Below are 18,526 nucleotides of genomic sequence, written 5' to 3'. Positions count from 1 at the left end.
CTCCCACCCTGGCAATTGGTGCCATATCACGGGTTCTCAGCATTTATTACCTTCACTTTAGCAGAAGAGGGATGGATAGCATGATCTCCAAGGGACTGCAAAAAATCCACATCCATTCTGTTGCTTGTGGCAGTCTGATGAATTAAGAATGTCTGAATAATATCATTACTATACTTTTTAAAGCCTGAGTCAAAGATAAGCTGGCCATTTGAGCCAGGGACCAAGTAGCGGAACATCAAGTCAAGGCCACCAGCATCACTACAGCTGATGTTGGAAAGCAAGGCCAACTGTTGCATCAACTCTGGCAGTAACCCTTGAAGCTTCTGCTGAACTTGCCTTGTGGGAGTGGAAATATCAATTCCTATGGACAAATCTATGTTGCATCCTTTGAAGGTAGAAGAGAAGAAAATCAAATTAGTCATCAATAGATTCATGACAGAGCCCAGAAGACATTAGCCAACCCTAAAAGAAGAATTTCCAGCCAACCCACAGAAATATAAGCTAAACAATGGCAGTGATTGTTTAATTTGGGGGCTGGTTTGTTACACAGCAAAGCTAACTGATACAACATACATATAACAGAGGTGTTTCATACCTCTGTTCCTCTGCAGATCCTATTCCCTCCACCTGAAGTGTCCTTTCCCATCTCCTCCACCCCTATCTGGCTAACACAAACATGTTCTTCAAGTTGCAGTTCCAAAGACAGCCCCTCCTTAAAGCCCTCTCTGACTCATTTTCCTAGGTCCTCAGGTTGACTTACCAAATGCCCCTATATGACCATGCTACTTTACTTTACTTCTCTCCTACTAACCAAAGATTCCTTCATAGTAGGGATTATATCATCTTACTTTTCCAATGCCTAATACAGATAGATATTCAGTAAGTGTTTGATAAATGAATAAAGAAGGGAATATAAATGAGCCTTGAGTCTCTTTCAGCACATGCTGTACTATTTCCTTCTTCCTCAGAAGTTTCTTTTCTCATTCACCACCTCTGCACACGTCTTATTTCAGGAGAGCTTATTAGAAGAGATCAAGACTTATGTTTCTTCTATCTGAAAATTGTTAAGCACTACTGGAAGAGTATGAAAACCCACTGATCTTTCAGGCTATACACACCCGCCCACTGGTGAATAATAAGACCATGCACAGAATTCCAATGAGGAGGCCAAGTTGATCACAGATGCACCTGAATTAAAATCTGGACAAATGACTTAAAATGTAACTTAACAATCATGAAAGGGCCACAATTATTAACTACTTCTGGACAACAAGGATAACATGCAATTGTCCAGGGCAAGCCAAGACATGTGGATATTTTCTCCTTAGACCAGCATACACTGGAGTATTTGGCTCAGAATCAATAAAAACAAAACTGCAGATTTTAGGGGAGAAATTTGAAGAAAATAAATAGATACTGGCTGGACCCTTAACCAGGAAAAATGGTCATAAACAATGTCTCAAAGTTTCTCACGGATCTGAGATCCAGCGCTGAGCCATTATTTTTCCATCCCCTAAATAATACACTCTGTGCTAGGTGACCAAATGCTTCCAGAATTACCAAGACAGAAAATGCGCTCCTTTCATATAAAATCTTGATTTTGTTTTGACTTTTAAATCTCTAATTGAAATTCACCAAAAGGAGTTTTCACAGATGTAAATCCCATTTCTACATCAGATCTCATTTCAGAAAAAAAGGAATTTCCTTTCTGCAGTATGGTATATCATTCCAACACTTCTAATTTACATTTTCCCCCAGAAAATGTCAGTTGGCTTTATTCTGTAAATGCAAGAATATGCAAGCATTTTTTTTTCCCCCTGTTAATGGAGAGGGTTGAACCTTGCCAGGTAATCTCTAAGGTCTTTATGATTCAGGTTTATGATTCTAGAATTCTAGAATTAATTAGGTTCCAGCCATTATTGAGGTGCTCAGCTAATTTTATCAAAAATTTAAAAGACAAATCTGAAGATGAATGTAAACCCTAATTTACTACATGGTACAAAATAATCTGAAAAGAGAAGTTAGAATCCTGTATCTCTTAGCATGCCTGGAATAATACTTAGGTACATATAAACAAACAAACAGAAATGGATTTTACGTCCTGAAAAATCTGAACTACATAATGCAGGACAACCCATAATCCATGCTTATTTAAAAAATAATTTCACATATCCACTCTTTTCGATTGATTTCTGAATTCAGCAAGGACACAGCAAAGTGATATCCTTTATGCAGTAAAACAAAAATATCAATTTAATACTCAAGAAAATTAGCCCCAGCTTTCAACACCAAACTTCTGGAAAATCCAAACCTGGACTCCCATTATTGCCTATCGGCATTTCTTACCTCTTCCTTGCTTTTCTCATTTGGTAATTCGGTATCATAGTAATAGCATCTGCTTCACATGGGGTTGATGTAGAAATATTAGGCTTTATGGGTTTCATTATACACTCCTTTATATGATTTCATACTATAATATACTTTATTATACTATACTACACTTTACTATGTATTACTATACTGTATTATACCATTGTATACCATCCTATGACATTCTATACTATATCATACTATATTAAACTCTCCTATACTATACTAACTTTCATGTTGCCTTACAATATCATACAATACTGTACTACACCACACTACACTATACTACACACTATACTATACTACCCTCCTACTCGAAGTGTAATTTGAGTACCAGCAGGATCAGCATCACCTGGGAGCTTGTTAGAATTGCAGAATCCCACCCTAAACTACTGAATCAGAATCTGCATTTCAATGAGAGCTCCAGGTGATTCAAAAGCATATTCAAGTTTGAGAGGCCCTCTTCTGCTCTACCATGCTGTTCCAAAAAACAGTATAGAACAATACCTAGTATACAGACTCTAGAACAAGATGGCCTCAAGTTTAAATCTCGGCTGTGCTATTTACTTGGGCCAAATAACCTGATTTTGCTGTGCTTTAGTTTCCCCAACTGTAAAATACTATCTATTTAATAAGGTTATGTGAAGATTAAGTGTTTTAATATGTGGAGGCCAATGGAATCGCTCCTGGCACCAAAAAAAGACAAAGGTTAGCCATTCTGATTATAATGTGATTTGCTGGAGAATCTCACTCCCTGTGGATAAGAGGGAGAGTTGTCCATGAAGATATGCTCTGGGTCAATGGCATGTTGTAAGGCAGGTCTTGGGGGAAGAGCAGACCTAGACTGTTGGGAGGATGAACACCTGTCTCTGGACCTTATTGTTTAGGATAAAAACTCAAGGTGATAAAATGGTGTTGAGGATGACCTCAGCCATAGGAAAGCTTCCTGGCAACAAAGTAGAGAGGCCTCTGTACAAAGCCACGTAGAAAAAGACCTGTTCAAAAGAGTGCCTATGTACCTGCTATTATTTTCTGCTTCTATTTTCCTTCTGGTATGCCCAAATCTTCAGTAAATTGTGTTTACAAATTCTAGTCTGGTTCTTCTATCTACAAGGAATAAACCTAAGAGTTGTAAGGACATTGTAGAGACAGACCTCTGAGAAGGTTCAGGCCCCTGGAGTCCAGAGTGGTGACAGCCATGAAAACGATTGAAAAAAACCCTAGGGAAAGGTGAACCACAGCATCAGGGGTTCAGGCCCACTGTCCTCCCCTCAGAGTGACCCTCCCTCCCTCCTCCGGCTAGAAGGATCAGTTTCATTTTATTAATAGAGACAACAGCATCCCTGACACTTACAATGGGCTCATAAATCAAATAACAACCCTCTGTCACTCACCTTGTGGAAGGCAGACCTTAAGAAGAATTTCCTTCTCCAAGTTCTGCAGGGACTCAAAATTCTCTTCATAGTATACTTTCTGTGGGTCATCAGTAATTTGCAAAAGCTGAGCACTTTTGGCTTCTCCCACCCCAATGGCAAAAATAATGATGTTCCTGTCCCTGAGAGCCTTGGCTGGCATGACTACATCATCCTGGGCAACCCCATCAGTGATCACAATCAAATACTGTTGAACATTGGGTCTCCCTCCTTTTGAACTGTCAAAAAAAGGCAGAGTGAAATTCAGGGCTTTCCCAGTGCGGGTGCCATCATTCATCTGCTGAACATTTGAGATGGCTCTGTGGATGTCCACCTTTGAGGAGTATCGGTCAAGCCTAAATTCTTCTCGGGGGGCTGAGCTGAACTGCAAAAGGCCAATCTGAATTTCATCAACACTAATATCAGCTTGGTTCACCATCCTCTTCACGAATCCCTTCATCTTTTCAAAGTTTTCCGGGGAGATGGATTCCGAGCCATCTATCAGGAAGATAATATCAGCTTGCCTATTCTTACAGGCTGGGGACAAAAGGGAGAACAGAACATTTACTCAGAGTCTGAAACCAATAAACTATAAGTCCCCAGGGACAGTCCAGGGTGGCATATAGACAACATGAAAATATTTTTAAAGGGGGCAAAAAAGGAAGCCAATGAGATATATTTTCTGTGACCCAGCACAAAGGAGGCATAGCTGATAAAGATAGAATCTAACCAGCTTATTTCATTCCAGGTAGTGGTCACTCTGTGTCCAACATTCACTTTTGGACCCCAATGAGTCCACACTTTGAGAATGAAGCCTATCTAATTAGATTTGATACATACACTTAGAGGGAAAGAGAGACTAGAAAGAAACAACGCTTACTCTCTGAGGAGCAGATGTCTTGTACCACATCTTTTTGGATGGCCTTCAAGGAATCAAACTCAGGTGTGAAAATCATCTTGTCTTTAGCTATCTCCTTGAGCTCCGTAACATTAGCATTTTTTACTCCAATAGCATAAATGGTGACTCCATCTCTCCTCAATGCCTCTGCAGGCTCAGCCACTGGGTCCTCAGATTTACCGTTTGTGATGATGATGAGGTACCAAGGCACATTGCTGCGAGTGGTATTCGCAAAGACCTGAGCCATGCTGCTCAAGGCCTCACCAGTCATGGTGCCCCCTTTCTTCTGCTGGATGTCATCAATGGCTGCCTTCAGCCCTGACACACTGGAATACTGGTTGAGGATGAAATGAATATCAATTTCATCCGAGTACTGAACAACTCCAAACCGTACTCTGTCAGGCCCAATTTGGAACCTCTTTATGGCTTCCTTCATGAACATTTTGATTTCAAGAAAATTGTCAGGGTTGATGCTGCTAGAGCCATCGACGAGGAAGTAAATATCAGCCTTCTCCATGTGTACACAGTCTAGACAATAAGAAGGAGCGACCTATTAGAATGGGGTGTGACATAGCCTGTAGCCAAAGCTGTTCATCCTGATCCCCACCCATAGGCCCTCAGCTCTCATTGTCCCCTTGAGAGCCAACAGCTTTCTACTGAAAGTACCCGTGACTCTGTCTAAGGATATTGCTTGACCAGAAGCAAAACCAACTACATAGCAGGCAGGCCGCAATGCCTGGGCGTGAGTTTGGAAGCACCACCAACCAATGACTGAGAGGGGAGTAGTGGATACATACCCAGCTCCCTTGCCCTTTGGGTGGGACAGCTCTGAGGCGAACTCTACGCAATCTCCCTGAGTCCCCAGCAGAACTGAGCTCCAGCTGCCTACAGCAATTACCTCATTAATTCAGCCTCAGTTGGCTGCCTTCCTTTCTGCCTTCCTTTCCTTTCTCAAATCTCCACCCCCCTACCATATTCCTGGGGGGCACCTCCCAGATAAATCACTTGCTTCCATATCCTTGTCTCAGAGTCTGTTTCTCAGAGTCTGTTTCTGGTGAACCACACTTCAGACGTGAAGTAAGTAGTACTTGATATTTCTCAAATGGGGAAGTTGAGGGGTGCCTGGGTGGCTCAGTGGTTTAAAGCCTCTGCCTTTGGCTCAGGTCATGATTCCAGGGTTCTAGGATCGAGACCCGCATCGGGCTCTCTGCTCAGCAGGGAGCCTGCTTCCTCCTCTCTCTCTGCCTGCCTCTCTGCCTACTTGTGATCTCTGTCTGTCAAATAAATAAATAAAATCTTTTTTTAAAAAATGGGGAAGTTGAGGACAAGCCAGAGTAAAATAACAGGACATATTTGAAGTTAGGAATTTTCTGAGTATCCAATACTCCTGTGTCCCATGCAAGTCAGCCCTCTTAAAATATAGGCAAAAGAGTATACTTTCTGAAACTTAATTAATTTAATATAAAATTTTCTGTTTTAAATGAGCCTTACTTAACTGACTCACTGTGTAAGAAGGCTTAGACTCCAAAGGGCAAAATGGTTCTACGTTTAGATCCTTTCTCAACCACTTGGTATCCAGGCTTGCCCCTTTGCGTCTCAATTTCCTAACCTGTCAAACGGCAATCTTAACACCTACTCAGTAATATTATAGTGAGGACTAAATCAGATCATAGAAAAATAGAGCTGATTATTAGAAATGAATAAGATCACCCATTGTCACACAGCAGATTCTTTAAAAAAAAAAAAAAAAAGACACATTATTTTCTTCTTGCACCACTCAGAAAATGTGGTCCAGCCTTGTGTTTCTAATCTCTAGCCTCCCTTGCCCCAGGGAAAAATCAGGAGACTTTCCATGTTTCCTGGCTGGATGGGAAGTGGTCTGAGGTGGCAGATGGGCTCCCTTGGTCAGGCCTTTCACTTGGAAGGACCTTGGTCTGCATGATACATGGGACACACTTATAAAGTATTTATTGTTTATCAGAATGAAGTTCAAAGGCAACTGGACACTCTTTACTATATCTGACAATTCTAGTCTAGCGGGGCAGATATTGGAAAGTGGTGTGACTTGGAAGGGTGTGGAAAATAGTTATCTACCTCTCTGGTAGAGTGTTTGTTGAATTCTTGGAGACTCAAGGGGAAGTTATAGAAAAAGAAGGCAGAAATGCAGACCTTACTAGAAGCCATCCATTCACTGATGACAGCTAGATGGCTTGCTCAAGTCTGCAAAAAAGATTATTGGGCAGGAAGAGGCATCTCTGGAGCCAGCTCCAGGCAGCAGTAATTCAAAGAAGCTCCACTGCAGCGCAGGGCCTTTGCACAGTCCAAAGGATCCCAGAGCCCTAAAGAGTGTCTGGCACTATACATTCATGCCAATCTTGGCAGATTGCCTCTTTGAGGCAAGAGGGAAGAGAGAGAATAACTTTTATAGTCTGGACACTGTTATGCATCCATATCTATCACATATACAAAATGCTTAGCAGAGTCTGCCACAGAGCTGATGAGTAATAAATGGCAGATATTATAGTCATGATCTTATAAGACATTGTAAGTCATTATCTTATGGTCATCTGGGACAGATTTCCGGTAAAATTGCCCCAGCTTCCATTTACCTCTAACCACTCTAGATTTTGGACTGATTTTCCTGATTTCAGATTTCATTTTAGCTGTTATGCAGTGCAGGAATGAAATCAACCCTCACCCCTTATGCTGTCTATGAATTAGAAAAGAGAAATGGAGGCTTCTTCTCCCCTTCTCCCCTACAGATTACAGGGAGTGGGTGCCCAAGGAAATGAAATTCATAATGATTTTGTTTCTCATTCCCATAACAGAGAAAGGGACCAAAAATACATGCCAAAGTGAAAGATGGGAATTTATTTAGATATTTTAAATCTCTAGACCTCGGCACAAGTAATGCAAGAAATTACAAGATTATTTATTAATTGTTTAAAAAAAAAAAGCTAAGTGATTTTCCCCTGAAGATATAATCACAGCCTTGAATTTTAAGTTAATTATCTGCATTTCAAGTAGTCAACTTCTTTCTATTATCCTGATCTGAATCTTAGAAATATTAGCATGGGTGGACAAAAATAGACAAATGAACAGACACAAAGATACTTAGGGTAGCTGGTAAGTGGAAAATTAGGGACTTAAAATTCAGGCACTTTCACTCCAAGGTGCATATACTTAACTGCTATGTTTTCTCTGGTGGTTTTTTTTTAAGGATTTTATTTATTTATTTGACAGAGAGAGATCACAAGTAGGCAGAGAGTCAGGCAGAGAGAGAGAGAGGGAAGCAGGTTCCCCGCCGAGCAGAGAGCCGGATGTAGGGCTCAATCTCAGGACCCTGAGGTCATGACCTGAGCCAAGGCAGAGGCTTAACCCACTGAGCCACCCAGATGTCCCTCTCTGGTGTTTTTTTGAAACTGCATATATAGCAGGAGCTCTCCTAACAAACTTCCTCTTAAGCAGCTCACCAGGTTACTGACTTCTTCCCTTTCTCTAGTCACACATGTGTAACTGCCCCTCAGAACAATGTATTACTTAAAATAGAACCCCTGGAAGATTTTACTAGTTACCAAGCACATTTAGTTATAGCTTTAAGAAAAACACATACTGGCAACAGGCCTTTGGGGGAAAGGACAATATACAATCTTGAAGCTGAGCAGCTGGGAATGCCTCGCCAGCTCAGGATGGAATCCGCCTGCTTCCCTTTTCCGTTATCTCCCCTTTCTCCTCCCAAAAGCACCTGTTGTTAGTTAGAGGAGTCCTTTGAATGTGCTTGTTTAACTATAAGGTTTGCCCTCCTTCTTGTTTGTCCGCAAGACATGTGACTAATGTTTGACCGTCATTGGCTCTTTTGTTGGTTATTGTTTCTACCTAATAAAAGTGAGACTGTGGAGTTGCTCGGGGCAGCAGTCTTTTCGACTGTTGTCCCCTGCTCCCTTTCTCTTGCAGCCAACTTGTTTGTGCCTAATTCTTCTCCCATTCGCAGGCTGGAAGCAGCACACATGAATGATGCTCCCACAATACACTGAGTGCCCTCCCCATGGGAACCCCAAGGGTAACACAACACAGTTCTGCTTAACTCAGTGGAAGATGTGAAAATTAATAAAGGGAGGCTTCTCTAAAATGGAGATGGCAGAGCAGAAAGGGGAACTCTCATGCCCTACCACTTGTCCATTTCAGTCCCCAACAGAAGACTCCTCAGCAGGAAAGAAACGATTATAGCCCTAACAGGAAAAGAATGAATAATGCATCTCCTAGACGAAATCAACTATCCCAGCAACTCAGCCAAGGGGAAACTGCCATTACTCTGAGCTCTTGCATTTTTCTAATGGACTTTCATTCAAAACAATCCCTCCCAATTTCTTCCTTCTCAATAAAATAATATTCTTCTCCTTTTTTTGTTGGACTTACCTACTGTTATTGCTATAGCTTGCCTGTCCTGAATCACAGTTCTCTGCCATTCCCAAATTTACCCATTTTTACTGGTGAAGTAACTGACTGTTTTAATTTTAAAGTCAACAAAGAATAAGCCTACCAAGAATAATGTGGGTTTATGCTCAGCCTATGTATGGCAGTTTTGTTACTACAATTACACAACAAATCAAATATTGTACAAATCAATAGGATGTGAGTGTGAATAAAAGAGGTTTATTATGTCTATGAAAATCAGATTAACTGCTTAGACAAGATCCAACAAAGCAAATTGTTTTAAAGGAAATTGTTGGTGTACCAGATAGCACTACAAAAACTGAATTTTTGAGACTATCAAAAATCAGGATTCTATACTCAAATTGTTTCAAAAGTGGCTAAGTTTTCTTCCCACCCTAAAGAAACTAGAAATTAGGGGCACCTTAGTGGCTCAGTGGGTTGAGTCTCTCTACCTTAGGCTCAGGTCTAAATCTCAGGGTCCTGGGATCGAGCCCCACATCAGGCTCTCTGCTCAGTGGGGAGTCTGCTTCCCCCATTCTCTCTGCCTGCCCCTCTGCCTACTTGTGATCTCTCTCTGTCAAACAAATAAATAAAATCTTTTAAAAAAATAAAGAAACTAGAAATTACACAAACTATACTATTGGATGTTTGATGAAGAAAACATATGGAAATCCAATCAGCGGGGCTCATTTTCAAAGAAGCCTTGGCTCTACACAAAAGACTGGCAAATTAATGTTCATTTACATGTTAAGTTAAATTTTTTTAATTTCAAGAATGTTATCTTTTTAGAAATCATGTTCTACTTCAAGAAAGTTAAGATTCAGTAAATCCATACTTACATCCCTAAGCCTTCTACTGTAAATTACATATTACATATATTTTCATCAAACTGATAAAAAAGGGGCACCTGGGTGGCTTAGTGGATTCAGTGTCTGCCTTCAGCTCCGGTCATGATCTCAGGGCCGTGAGACTGAGTCCCACACAGGACTCCTTGCTCAGCAGAAAGTCTGCTTCTCAGGCGCCTGGGTGGCTCAGTCATTGAGCGTCTACCTTCTGCTCAATTCATGATCTCAGAGTCCAGGATCAAACCCCACCCCTCCCTGCCCAGCAGGGAGCCTGCTTCTCCCTCTCCCTCTCCCTCTACCCCTGCCCTTGCTGTAGTCTCTCTCTGTCTCTCTCTCACATCCTTCTTCCCTTCTCTCTCCCTCTCTCTCTCTCAAATAAATAAATAAAATCTTTTAAAAAATTTTTTTAAAAAGTAAAGAAAGTCTGCTTTTCCCTCTCCCTCTGCCTGCCACTCCCCTTGCTCTCTCTCTCTCTGTCCAACGAATAAATAAAATCCTTTTTAAAATAAAAAATAAAAATAAATTTTAAAAACTAATAAAAGGGATGAAGGCTAAGATAGGATGAGAAAGGAATATTCACTTTTTCTTCATATTCTTTTGCCCTGTTTGGAATCAAAACAAAAATAAATTTTGTGGGTTTTTTTTTAAAGATTTTATTTATTTATTTGACAGAGAGAGACACACAAAAGAGGGAACACAAGCAGGGGAAGTAGCAGAGGGAGAAGCAGGCTTCCCACTGAGCAGGGAGCCCAGTGCTGGGCTTGATCCAGGACCCTGGGATCATGACCCGAGCTGAACGCAGACACTTTATCGACTAAGCCACCCAGGCACCTCCTTTGTTCTTGTTTTTTAATAAACTGACTCCAAAATCTTTCCTTTGTTGAGGAGTAGAGGAGGCAGGTATGTGGAACAAGCAGAGTGAAGATATTTTTTAAAAAAAAAAATCAAATTTGGAAAAGGTTCTCCTACCTTCTTGCGGATCCTGGCCCATCCCAGAAAGGGAAACGCTTCTGTCCACAGTCTCAGGGCAGAGCTGGTTCTTAATCTTGTTTCCCACAACAGAGAGTTGCAGAAAAGATTCCAGCAAGATGACATGCTTCCAAGGAGGATATGACGCTATAGTCTCCAGGTCCTTACTCTCTGAGGCAAGGTGGGTGCCCACCCCGTAGATGATAACCCCTGCCTTACGGAGGAGTGAAGCTGGCTTGGACAACTCATCTTGGGAGAAGCCTTCTGTGATGACCACCGCCACCTGCTGCACACCGTGCTTGGACCGCCCGCCCTTTTCCTCAATGAAAACCTGATTCCTTAGGAACTCCAAAGCAGCTCCAGTCTGGGTCCTTCCACTTCTTCTCCGGTAGGTTAATTTGTCCAAATACTCCAAGATTTGGGCTGGGTTCTGAAATGCATCTAAGGAAAACTCAAGTCGTGGTTTCTCACTGTAAAAGACCAAGCCAATTCTCACACCATCTGGATGAACATTTAGAGAGCTGACAGTGGTCTTTAAGAAGTTGACAATTTGTTGGAAATTTGATTGCCTGTCCCAACTGAATTCCTCAATGAGAAAGACCAAATCAGTGGGGATAGTTGTCGGACATGCTATAAACAAAAACAGAAAGAAGGACTTTAGCATGAGAACAGTGTAATAAAGACAATATACTCATTTGGTATCATGTTATATTTTTATGTTGTACTATTCTATCTTTTTATATACTGTAATAATATATTTAGTATTACAAACTCTAAAAGTATATCATACTAATTTATATGAATGGGTTTTAGAATTTAGTGGAAGTCTTTATGAGCAGTGTTTGGCATGATGGTCAAAGAACATCACAGGTTTCATACTTATCACAGAATTTTTCACTGGGAAGAGTATTCACATCACTTGCAAAATATGTAAATATGTGAATATCCACAAGAAGTGCTTTAAGATCAATTTTTCAATTTGTCAATGTCCATTAGAAACATCTGAGCCTGCCTCGACTAGTTTTTTTTCCCCCTTTTTTCCCCCACTGAATCAAATTCTCTATTATAGGCCTAAAACCTCCTTGACTTCATAATTTTTCCTCTCAGTACAGATACAAATAAGAGATTGTGACTATTAACTTGTGCATCTTTCTCTGATAAATCTCATGTCACTTCAACAGAGACAACATGAAATGTTGCGATTGCCTATGAAAAGTCTTTGTCCACAAATTGGGCTAACTGACTTTTTCATTCTGCTATAAAAGAGCCTTTGCTTGAACCTACCTCAAATGGGAGCATGGAGCTGTACCTGCCTAAACTCCCTTCCAAGAGGAGTGCAGACCCTCCCTCCAAATTTAAGATTTTGCCTGCCTAACGCAGGGAAACCCACTGTGTCCACATACATATAAGAACAGAAACCTCCCTAACACAGAACCAAAATCACCCATGCAAAAGGCTGAAGCCAAGGTATAGAGAGTGGAGTCCTGTTAAATAATGTTTAGAGAGAGGGTGCCTGGGTGGCTCAGTGGGTTAAAGCCTCTGCCTTCAGCTCAGGTCATGATCCCAGGATCCTGGGATTCGAGTCCTGCATCGGGCTCTCTGCTCAGCAGGGAGCCTGCTTCCTCCTCTCTCTCTGCCTACTTCTGATCTCTGTCAAATAAATAAATAAAATCTTTTTAAAAAAATGTTTAGAGAGACAATAATCACATTTTGACTCACCTTTGGCCTCTCACGATCCTGTGATTTCCCTTTTTTATAAAGACCCTCAAATAATCCTAGATTTAAAGAGTGTTGCCCCCTGATTTTGCCAAACCTAAAACATGTTCTATAGAAACTCCAAAGCATCTTTGACTTCTCCCTTCCTTGATCTGCTGGTACCAAGTGCTATTACAGATGACCCTCGACCAACATGGGTTTGCCCTATGATGGTCCCTTATACACATGGGATTTCTTTTTAAGAGTTGGCACCAAAAGCCACAAGGCATTTATTTACAACTGCCCACCCAAGTCTCTAGGGACACAATCAAAGGTGCCTACTAGCTTCTGAGTACGAGGGAGGCCCGCCAAGGCTGTCAGCAGCCCCTGGGGCCCTGGGACTCGGTAGGGCGGCAGGTTGCCCTGTGTGCCCATGGGGTGGTTGGGTAAAGTGCCAGGGTTGGGGCAGGAGGCTGGGCTGAAGCAGAGGAAAATGCCTAGAGGTCAGGGACAGCACTGGGCAGGAAACCCTGAGCTCCTGTTTTACCCACACCCTCCCACTTGGCTCTCCACACACCAGGGTCTCAGACAGACTCCTTTCCATTGTGGTGCTCCTCCCTTCCACCTTCCAGAAGCCAGTGCACTCCTGGTGGGCCACATCTGCCCATGTCCACAGGCTAGTGCTATAGCCCCAGGCCAATAGAACATCTATACTACACCTCAAGGTTACTGCCACCAGCCACAGGCCCACCTGGCAGCTGCCTCCACCAACTGGAAACCACCAGGCTGTAGGACATCGCCATCTCCATGCCAAGCCTAACCTGTGCAGCCCTGGCTCAGCCTGCCTGTATGCGGATTTGTTGCAATAAATGTATGTACAGTACTATAAAAGTATTTTCTCATTGTTATGATTTTCTTAATAGCATTTTTCTCTTCTCTGGCTTACTTTATTAAAGAATGCAGTATATGATACATATAACATACAAAAATGTGTTAATCCACTGTTTAAGCTATCCGTAAGCTTTCTGATCAACAGTATGCTATTAGTAGTTATGTTTGGGGAAAGTCAAAATTTATATGGAGACTTTCAGCTGTGGGGGTGGGGTAAGGGCCCCTAACTCCTGAGTTGTTCAAGGGTCAACTGTATTTTTCTTTCAAGTTGTCTTCAAGACTCATTCCTTTTCCTCATTATCAGAGCCAGCATTGCTCTTGACCCAAGTAACTCCTCCATATGTGATAAATGACAGCTCAGCTTTACAGTCTTCCTGAGTCTGAAGTGTCGTGTGGAACTCAGCCTGCCTTTTGAAGCCTTCCTTTAAGACCATTTTGGTTATTTTTCCTGCCTAAAAGCCTACAGTTACTTCCCAGGTCCTTTAGGACTGTTGGGGTCCATCCTACCTGATCAGTCTCATCTCTCAGTACCTCTCATTACCTCTCACTACCCTCCCCCTCCTCCAATCGGCTCCATTTTTTCATTTTCTTCCACATTTATCCAGCCTGTTTCCACTTCCGCTTTCTACTTACTGAAGGTCTTCCCTTTACCAAGAAGGCTCTTCCCTTTTCCCTATATATTATTGATGGACCAACACAATTCTGCCCAGGTCAGATTCTCCATTACCCACGCCCCTTTTATTCTACTTCAACTTAATGTAATGTCTTTAAGGTGCTTCTTAGTTCCTTATTATCTGTGCTTGGATTTTCCTCATCTTGTCTCACATGTGTTGGTCTCTCTGACTATAAAATTCAAAGGACTTTCAAGCTCTACATGTTGAGAGGTCTGGGCAGAGCTCTGATAATTCAGAGAAAGAAGGGATTTGTCATTTCTGTTGTGAAGATCAACCAGAAGCTCTGCCAAGAAGATAACAACTAAAAGATGAAGTTTTGCCTGTGGGCATCTAGGCTGGTGATCTAATGCATTCAAGGATAGAAATAGTGGTGGGAAAGTATGGCACGTATAGAGCAAATGGTGAGTGGTTCAGTTTGGCTAATGGTTAGAACATATAAAGGGACTTAGCAGGACATAAGGTTCAGTGGTTCTCATCCCCAGGGGACATTTTGAAATATATGAGAATATTTTGAATTGTCCTTGGAGATGCTGTTGGCAGGGACCAGGAATGCTAGACCTCTGACAGTGCATAGTACAATCCTACACTATGAATGTCCTCCCTCAAAATGTTAATAACACCTTCCTTGAGCATTTTGAACACCAGCTTCTTTGGGGAGAAGTCTGAATTCTCCTTCTCCTAGAAAATGCATATGGTAACTTGAATTATTGTTCAGAGATATTAACTCCCTGCATCTCACTTCCATGGGAGAAATATACTTTCTTATTCCATTGATGATGACAGGACTATATGACTTGCTTGGTGAATGGGATGTTAGCAGATGATGAAGCAGAGGTTTTAAAAGTGCTTATGTAATTAGGTTTTCTCTCTTGCACCCCTGCAGTTACCATGGAAATAATGTGCCCAAACTAGCCTAGTAATTACAGGAGGAAGATGAGAGCTATGGAGCAGAGCCAAATGTAGATCAACCAACCCTCAGCCAAATCTCAAATCTGTGAAAAAGCCCAGGGAAGATCAGCAAAGCCATTCAGTTGAGCCCAACAAAGATCAGTTGATCCCCAGCAGATCAGCAAAAATAAATGATTCTTTTTGGCCACGGACTTTTTGGATGGCTTCTTCTGCAGCCTCACTGTGATCGTAGTTAACTAATACATGGCATGTGCCTGAGGAAACCCCATGCCGCCGCCTCTTCCCCATCCACTGGTGCTGGTATCCCTGTACTGAGGAATCCAGAATTCTCCCCTTCTTTGCTCTTCCCCAGAGTTTCTTTTTTTCTTTTCTCCCCTAGAGTTTCTGAGACCTCCCAGTGGCTGACACATGTAGGGACCAAATCTTACCTACTACAGGCTCCTTCTCAGATGCAATCCCAAACCCAGGCTGCCTGGTCCCTTGGATCACCACACCCACATCCTGCATCAACTGTCTGATTCCATCTTGTCCTTCCATCTCATATACAAGGGGTGGGGTTGCCATCCCCTCCAGTTCTCTCCTGTCGAAGTCCTGGACACCCACAGACATGACTTTCACGCCTTTCTCTCTCAATTTCTGTGCAGCATCCCAGAACTCATCCTCAGATTTGCCTGAGGTCATGACCACTGCATACTGGGGAACACCCTGGAGAAACCGGCTTCCCGCTGCCTCCTGGAAGAAGGTCTGATGAAGGTATCGCAGGGCTTTGCCTGTCCTTCTGGAGCCACCTCGGGGTAAAAACTGGTCACGGATGTGAGCAGTCATCTCATCCCGGGTCTGGTAGGTATTGAGCAAAAATTCAGTATGACCTTGACCACCATACTGAGCCAGCCCAATCTGGTACTTGTTCCTGCCAACATCCAGGAGGTCAACCACTCTGGAGATGAAATTCTGCATCCACTGGAAAGTGGCCCATGATGTGCCCTGTGAGGTGTCGGCAAGAAAGACCACATCTGCATAAACCTGGGAGAATTCTGGAATTGAAAAGAGGAGGAAGAAGGCAAAGACATAGAAGAGAAAGTAAATCAAATCAAGATCTCATGAAAACTGAATACAAGGATGCAGGAAATATAAGAAGGAGAGGTGCTGTATTTATGTAACAATGTACATATTCTACTTCACCTCCTCAGTGTGAGCCTTTCACAAGACTCTCTCCCTCTTGCACCCTGCTGCCTTTGCTGTCTGTTTTATTACACTGAAGCACCTCTTGCCTACTCTTCTTCCACCAACGGAAGAGGCAAGGGAAATGGACATATATGGAGGAGTTATTTTGTGTTAGCTATTTTTATACTCATTTGATTTAGTCTCCAAAAACCATCCTACTAGGCAAGTGTTATTATCTTCACTGCACAGATGAGAACACTGATGTGAAGAGGTAAAGCTGCTTGTCCACACTCACCTAACTAGAAATTGGCACAGGCAGGATCAAGAACATAGGTCTTCGGGACTTCTTCTGGACAACATGGCAAGACATCCTTTTCTACCCATGAAGACTGTGCTCATTGTTCAACCCCCAGCTCTGAGGTTCCTTCACCTAGGAAGTGCCCCCAGGTTCTCCAGTGATGGCAGCCAGCTCATTCTCCTGCCTTCCCACTACACTCAGTGTGTCCTAGCTCTTACTGTATTTAGGTGTCCTGGTCAGAATATTAGGCTTTGACACCCCTTCTTACCTTTTATCTTACCCTCCACTGTGGAGCACAGAGTCTGAAGAATGCTTCCTGAGAAATCCTGAAGGGTGTTAAAGTTTTCGATGTTGAAGAGATACTTCTCAAATGGCTCACTAGCTATTTTTTCCAATTCCTGGATATCCTGAACATTGACCCCTACCACATACACAACCACTCCATCTTCTTTTAATTTGTTGGCTGCATCCTGGACTTCATCATTTGACTCCCCATCTGTCACCAGGATAACTATCTAAGGAACCCTGTCCTTGGCCCGGCTGCCAGCTGCCTCAGTCAAATAGCATATCCTGATAAACTCCAGGGCACTTCCTGTGTTTGTGTCTCCTGTACGATAGGGAAGATTCTGGATCTGCTCCAGGACCACACTCTTCGGAGGGTACTGGTTCAGCTGAAAGGCTGGGTATATGTTGTCATTATACTGAGCAAGTCCCACTCGGACCTGGTCACTGGTGATGTCAAGCCCCAAAACCACAGAATAAAGGAAGTTCTTCACTTTCTGGAAGTTCTGGGGTCCAATGCTGGTTGAGCTGTCTACTAGGAAGACAATGTCTGCTAGGACTGCCTCTCTGCAAGCTGCAAGAAGGAACACAAAATCTTGGAGTCACTCAAAATGCTTGGAACTAATGGGGCAGAATGGTATACAGAAAGGAGAGTAGGGCCAATCAGACTATACTCTGTGGCCTTCAGACACCCAAAATTATAATGCTCAGAGAAGTAACAACATTCCCTGTGCCTTTCCTTCCCTCAACTCCATCATCTCCCAAGGGTTCTGTCTTGTTCTACCGATATGTCCAATCTTGGAACTCCCTTGGACATCCCTTGAATCTCATAAAGAAGAAAACCCCTTCTTTAAAGGGGTATATGTAGCAGTATGCTGAGAAAGGAGTTGTCCTCTTTCCAGTGATAATAAACTTCATCTCTACAAGTGTGCTGGTACCAACAGGCCAAAAAGCTGGAATGTGTCCTGTGTTTCATTATATACATCATTGTAGCTCCACCACATAGAGCCTTGTGATCTATTTATCAACCACCTTTCAAAGACTCGGTTTTCTTCTCTACAGCACTGAAATCTTTATACCAGCCCTCACACTCTCAAAAGGTTGTTTTGAGGATAAAATAAGATAATCTACTGTAGCAGACATTATTTGTGCTCTGCCCAGGTTCTTTTGAATTCCTTTTCACCATTTCTGTACACTGATCGTTGGACTTCCCTTCAGCTGTTGAGAGCTGTTTTGCCTACTATATATGAAAGCCTAGCTAAAGCATAATTTATATTCCTGAGTTCTCCTGTAGAATCAAGCTAAAACTACCCTTCGCTTGCCTGAGATTACATTCTTCCTTTCTTTCCTCTACCTCTCTGTCTTGCACCCCCCACATCCTTACCAATCTCTTGGGAGCACTTCCATAATAAATAATGTATATCCAAATCCTTGCCTCAAGCTCTGCTTCTGGGGAATGCAATCTACAACACTTGTCCTATTGGAATGGATCTGGTCTTAAAAACCTGGGACCAAATCCTAGCTGTGCCATACAGTTATGTTACCTTTGCCCTCAGTTTCCTCACTTAAAAAATGCAAATAATAATACCAGTTGCCTCACATATCTATGTAAAAGTAAATACTAATTACCCTACATATCATACACATCCCATGGGTCTAACAAAGAATCACCTTGCATATGTATC

At 42.3% G+C, this 18,526-nt stretch overlaps 1 protein-coding gene across 1 annotated transcript in view; it reads right to left on the bottom strand.

Moving 5' to 3' along the window:
• The window catches only part of LOC116584439 (collagen alpha-4(VI) chain-like), a 109,631-nt gene that overhangs the window by 75,186 nt on the left and 15,919 nt on the right, over positions 1 to 18,526 (bottom strand). The window contains 6 exon segments of the mRNA XM_032332781.1: positions 51 to 385; positions 3,765 to 4,319; positions 4,663 to 5,208; positions 10,929 to 11,558; positions 15,526 to 16,131; positions 16,828 to 17,415. Coding sequence (XP_032188672.1) covers positions 51 to 385; positions 3,765 to 4,319; positions 4,663 to 5,208; positions 10,929 to 11,558; positions 15,526 to 16,131; positions 16,828 to 17,415 — 3,260 coding nt within the window.

The sequence above is a fragment of the Mustela erminea genome, chromosome 1, assembly GCF_009829155.1.
Source record: "Mustela erminea isolate mMusErm1 chromosome 1, mMusErm1.Pri, whole genome shotgun sequence".
Lineage (NCBI taxonomy): Eukaryota > Metazoa > Chordata > Mammalia > Carnivora > Mustelidae > Mustela > Mustela erminea.
Note: the sequence above shows the minus strand (reverse complement) of the source record. Positions and strands in the feature narration are given on the sequence as shown.